This window comes from Kryptolebias marmoratus, linkage group LG15, assembly GCF_001649575.2.
Source record: "Kryptolebias marmoratus isolate JLee-2015 linkage group LG15, ASM164957v2, whole genome shotgun sequence".
NCBI lineage: Eukaryota > Metazoa > Chordata > Actinopteri > Cyprinodontiformes > Rivulidae > Kryptolebias > Kryptolebias marmoratus.
The window spans coordinates 24369722-24375721 of NC_051444.1; the positions used below are offsets into that span (position 1 = coordinate 24369722).

The window sequence follows — 6000 nt, forward strand, 5'->3', positions numbered from 1 at the left end:
GACAAGATAAAGAAAACTTTATTATGTATGTATTTAAAAAATAAAAAACCACCTCAATATTTAGCATATCGTGAGGATATCATTGGTAAGAACTGCAGCAAATTGTAGTGAAAAATCCTTTTACGAGATTTCCGCCACATGACTTTGGCTATCAGAAAGAGGAGCAAAACAAATGTCATAATGGAGACCAAAACACTGCTGAATTCTCTTTCAGCTCATGTCAGTGTTGTGTGCCTTGGATCCTTTTTAAGTAAAAGAATGACGGCTTCTCCACTTTTTTTTTTTTTTTACTTCAGTTTTACATTTCTATTGACTCAGCACAACTTAGTACAGTAGTCTGATAAAACAAGGACTGCTTATTGAAGGTTTTTCTTTTTTTTAGCTTTCTTAAAGGACCTTTTTTAATAGGTCTCTAACTAGCTGCAAGAAGAGGCGGATTTTCAGTCGTAGTTCCTTGAAGGCAATTAGGTTTGACCTGATTTCCTGTTCTTTGAGACCAAAAGTTCAGGATGTGGTCAGAATGACAGCAGACTGTAGGTGCTTCTAATTATAAGCAGTTTCAAGAAGAATGGGATTGCCTGTGGCTAAAAACTTGAATTAAATTATATCATGGGTGCATGATGGTTAGGATTTAGGTAATGAAAACGTGTATGAAAAGCTTTCCTGGATGCGTTTCCCGCAGGAGAGAAATTAAAATCGAGGCGCAGCTACCTTCAGCTTTAGCGGAGACTCGTCATTTTCAGAACCCCCGCATGGCAAAGACCCGAGCAAAGGAGCGTAAGGGTCTTCAAGGACTCGACACAAAACGCCACACTTGGAAGAGATGAAATGAGGGCCAGGATGATGGATTGAAGGACTGGTGGAGTAGTTGGAGCCTGTGGAGCTGACAGGATATGATGGATATGATTGTGTGGGGAATTTGTGATTTGAGTGACAAATTACATTTCAACAATGCTACTGCATAATTGAAGCACCGAGTATTCCTCTTACAAAGGATTTATTGTTCAGTTTAGCATTGAAATTAATGATGTAATGCGTTGGATCCTCTTTTAAGCACATTCCTTGAAGGAATACACGTCAACCACCGCCTTTCATGGCAGACTTTGCTGAATAGGGACCATGGTTTTAGCCATTTCGGACAAACCTTGTAAAAAAAAAAAATATATATTACATGCCATATTGTGACATCCTGCAAGATGTGTTGGGCATGACTCTCAGCTGCCACGCCAAATTTTAGCTCAATATCTGTAAAAATGACCGACTTGTAGCCATTTTTGTGTTTCCTAAGGTCACTTCTCTGTTACACCAAAAGTGAATCTGTTGTAGATGTACATCCAAATGATTACTGTCTGAGAGTTTCATTAAAGTCCATCCTCTCGTTCATGCAATATTTTGCCAAAGTCTATAAACGGTTGTGCACAGACACAAACAAATGTTATTGCCACTTTGCCTTCAACGGCGAGCAGCATAAAAAGTGGAGTATTTGAACAAATGCAACTTGTGAAGTCCTGTTTCTGTCTCTGTTTGTGTGTTACAGCGGAGGGTGTGCCTCAGGTGTTTTACTTCGGGCCTTGCGGGAAATACAACGCCATGGTCATGGAGCTGCTAGGACCGAGTCTAGAAGACCTGTTTGACCTTTGTGCCAGGACCTTTTCACTAAAGACCACCTTGATGATAGCAATTCAGCTGGTGGGTTGAAGGCATGCTGTGCCACAAGACAGATCAAAAAAGGCTTCTGCTTCCTTGACTGAATCGTGTATATTTAACATTTGTAAGGAGTGTTGCCTTCCTAGTTTTTTTTTTTTTTTTCCCACCAAAGGCTTATGTACTGTGAAAAAGTTTTATCTACTAGAGTTTTGAGCCAAATATCTGAAACGTCTCTATAAGAAGCTGGAGTCAGTAACAGCTAAAATGATCAAGTTATTGTGTATTTATTGTGACTACTCTTCCCTGAAAGAGGAACAAGTTACAACACATGAAGTATGGGATGTTATGCCCTCCGTTATTACTGTCATTCTCATTGGGGTGGTGTTGTGCTTCTTTCTATTTAGGGAACAGTACTGTATTTTCCAGACTTTAAGGCGCACTTAAAAGCCTTCCATTTTCTCAAAAACAGACTTTGCGCCTTATAATCCAGAGCACCTCATTTATGGAAGAAGTCATTGTTTTAGTACGACTTTGGTAAAACTACAAAGCTACGCCGCTCGCAGCATTAAGGCTCAGTTATAGTCGTGTGCGGTGGTGGCGTTTATACTTGACACTTGCGTCGGTGGCAGTATTCTCCGAAAAGACTGTTTCGCTTAATGTGCCTCATAGTTCGGTTCACCTTATATATGACAAAAGTTCGTAAACGGACCATTCATTGACAGCGAGTCTTATAATCCAGTGCGCCCTATAGTGCGGAAAATACGGTAGTTACATGTGTAACATTACATTCCCTTTCAGTCTGTATGACGTACAAAGTCTGGGACATATGGGACTTATGGACACGCACAGCAGCTGTCAAATACAGCACATTGTTGCAGCACCTTAGACCTAGCGGAGAGAACAAGGCGAGCCACAGAAGAGTCACATCTAAACAATAAAACTGAACAAAAGTGTTCTGGGAAGACCAGCTGGTCACAGCACTGATACAACTCATCTGCACCCGTGAGAACGTGCCGCTGATAAATGGAGCCTGGTGAGCGCGCAAGAAAGCATCCTGGAAACGCAGACGGCGGCAAGGAAAACCCCCGCGCTCAAATGGCTGATCGCACAACTTCACACTCTTGAGTGCGGTCGGTGTAAATGTAAATGCTTAAAGCCGCACGCTAGTCCTTCTTGTGAAGAGAGATGCTCATTCTCAACCACAGAGCTAAGCAGTAAGGAACACCCAGAACCGGCGCTCCGGGTGCAGGCAGTGGTGACTAACTCAACTTAACCAACAAAGCCCATTTTGAGTAAACAAAGCTAACTAGCAGCAGGCAGCTAGCCTAACTCTTAAGTTCGAGCGGGGCCTGTCACTTATCATCACATCTTTTTCCTCGAGGTGTGATTAGAGGTTTCTTCATCCAGGAAACGTAAGGTTGTAATGTCTCATACTTCATGTGTTGCACTGAGTGATTTGGCTGAAAGGGAACTGCAGTGTTCCCACAATGATTGGTGTACTGAAGCAATCGATGCGGGCAATAAAAAAAAAAAAAAAGTCAGCTTTTAGTCATTTTAACATTTTCATTTCCATTTGCAAACTGCCCTGCCGTGGGGTTTCTCTGGCTGTTGTTTAGTTTTGTTTGTTTGTGTTATTTGTCAGCTGGCTCTTCCGTTTCTCTGTGGCAGATTTCACGAATGGAGTACGTGCACTCGAAAAATCTCATCTATCGCGATGTCAAGCCGGAAAACTTCCTCATCGGGCGGCAAGGAAATAACAAGGAGCACATCATCCACATCATCGACTTTGGCCTGGCCAAAGAGTACATCGACCCCGAGACCAAAAAACACATTCCGTACCGGGAGCATAAGAGCCTGACTGGTACCGCCAGATACATGTCCATTAATACACACTTAGGCAAAGGTAAGAGTGCTGCCACGTTGTTTCTGGGTTGGAACTGTTATGTTTTTAAAAGCACCTTTTTATTTGTGGCGTTTCTAAATGAAATGTTATAAAATGAATTCAAACAGAGCAAAGCCGACGAGACGACCTCGAGGCCTTAGGGCACATGTTCATGTATTTCCTCCGTGGGACTCTACCCTGGCAAGGGCTGAAGGTACGCCTGATACGCAAACATGTTGTGAAATGTTTATTTTTTTTTAAATATAGCAGCACATTCATCAGTAGTGGCAAACATGCCTCACAGCTGATGATTAAAGGAAGTTTCGTAACTCCCCCTGGATAAAAAATTTAAAAAGTGAGTAAAAAGTTAAATGTTTTGCAGGGGTAAGGATTTAAAAATGGTTCCACTGTATCAGACGAAAGTGAGATTGTGGTTTTTTTTTTCCCAGATATGCGTCATCTGCAGTATTAGCAAAATATCTCACGAACCACTAGACAGATTTGAATGAGACTCAGAAAGTAATCACTGAATGTACACATCGAACTGATTTAACTTTTGGAGCTGCCTCAATTTATGTATTGCTCTGAAAAAAGGGAAACTCTCCGCATCGGTTCATTTATCTTAAAATAGCCACTGGTGTTACTGATTTGTGGTCAACCAAAAGGGTGTTTTGATCTTTTAAAATTGCAAAGTATCTATGAGGAGTCATTGTCTAATGAATAATCAGCAGACTTTGATTTTCAAGGAAGTAGGAAGAAAGATAAACCGAGTTAACCAACGCCTAAATCTGTCAGAGGAAGAACAACGACTCAAACTGTAAACTAATAGTAGTCCAAGCAAACGCTGTGATGTTTGCTTATTATACAGTTTATAAAAACAATTAACAAGGGAAACAGAGTGAGTTTATTCACTTCAGAGAATGCCGTTGTCTCCTCCTTCATGTACTTGGCACCAGTCGGAACTGAAGCGTAGGTCGTATCGTTACAAGAGTTATCCGTTAATCCATCTTTATTTGCGTCGCGCTTTTCAAGTGGAACAGTACGCTAAACGTAGATAAACCAGAAACAATCAGAAGATCAGCTATTATAAAAGCAGTCCAGTAAAAATGTAAAAACAGCAGATGAATCATGACTCTAAAACCAATCAAGTAAAAGCTGAATTAAAAAGGCAGGGAGGGTGTGGGTTGAACATGAATCATTGCTTGCAGTGATCATCAGGTTGTAGGCCCTAGCCTGCGAGCTCATCCCATCCAGCCCACAAAGTGTTTAATTATTAATAAATTACATACGAATCAGCTGTAGCCCCAAAGATTCTGTCCCAGGAGCAGCTTTTGTTGGTGATGGCTGTGAAGAGTTACTTGATAACTCTTTTCTTTACTGACGCCTAATAGAGCTGAACTAATGCAAATATCAGACATCTAGTTGTCCAAGTTCTTCAGCTTCTGCGTCCCTCTGAATCCCTTTCAGGCCGACACGTTGAAAGAGAGATACCAGAAGATTGGAGACACGAAACGAAACACTCCCATCGAGGTCCTCTGCGAGGACGTTCCAGGTATGCTAACGGCCATAATCAGCTCACGGGTTTGCGTGTCGGACGGTGTTAATCTTTCCTTTTTCTTTGTTTCGTTCCGTTCAGAGGAAATGGCCACCTATTTGCGGTATGTGAGACGGTTAGACTTCTTCGAAAAGCCCGACTACGAATATCTGAGGACTCTGTTTACTGAGCTCTTCGAGAGGAAAGGATACACCTTCGACTACACCTACGACTGGGTCGGAAAGCAGATAGTAAGTGACGCCTTCGCAGTTGGAGGTGGGGGGTTCGAGTCGGTCTGCAAGCGCCCCGCGCAGACATCAGCTAATCGTTACACCTCTCAGCCCACACCAGTGGGTTCTGTTCATATAGATTCTGGTGCTTCTGGTGTCACGAGAGACAGCCATCCTCCTCGGGACAGAACCGCGCAGCACCAACCAATTAGAAATCAGGTCGGTCACAGTTGTTTGTTTTGACATTTGTGTTTGAGTGAAAATGGGGAAACCGTGTGTGGAAACCTGACACTTCATTCTTCAGGGTTTTGAATTTTTACCATGATTTTTGTTCTGTACTCCAAATACTGACAAACCTTTCTGATGAGCTGGATCGTAAAAGAGTTGCTATCAAACTCAGACAATAAGTGCAAATAAAGCTTTGTTTGTATAGCCTCCCAAATAATACTACTAAGAATTTAAAGGTACTTATTGCAAACTATGAAGTCAAACCTAAAGAAAGGCTAACCTGAACTGTATCAAATTGTTCACCTGGTAAAAGTTTACTCCAGTAGTTTTCCATATACAGGTGCTGGTCATAAAATTAGAATATCATGAAAAAGTAGATTGATTTCAGTAATTCCATTTAAAAAGTGAAACTTGTATATTATATTCATACATTACATACAAACTCATATTTCAAATGTTTATTTCGTTTAATTTTGATG

General features: G+C 41.4%; 1 protein-coding gene across 4 annotated transcripts in view; it reads left to right on the forward strand.

The window, feature by feature from the left end:
• The window catches only part of csnk1g1 (casein kinase 1, gamma 1), a 28685-nt gene that overhangs the window by 12557 nt on the left and 10128 nt on the right, over positions 1 to 6000 (forward strand). For all 4 annotated transcript variants that reach the window (XM_017414164.3, XM_017414167.3, XM_017414165.3 and 1 more), the window contains exons 5-10: positions 1538 to 1689; positions 3316 to 3550; positions 3658 to 3743; positions 4997 to 5081; positions 5166 to 5314; positions 5405 to 5512. In XM_017414164.3, coding sequence (XP_017269653.1) covers positions 1538 to 1689; positions 3316 to 3550; positions 3658 to 3743; positions 4997 to 5081; positions 5166 to 5314; positions 5405 to 5512 — 815 coding nt within the window. The remainder of the gene's footprint in view (positions 1 to 1537; positions 1690 to 3315; positions 3551 to 3657; positions 3744 to 4996; positions 5082 to 5165; positions 5315 to 5404; positions 5513 to 6000) is intronic.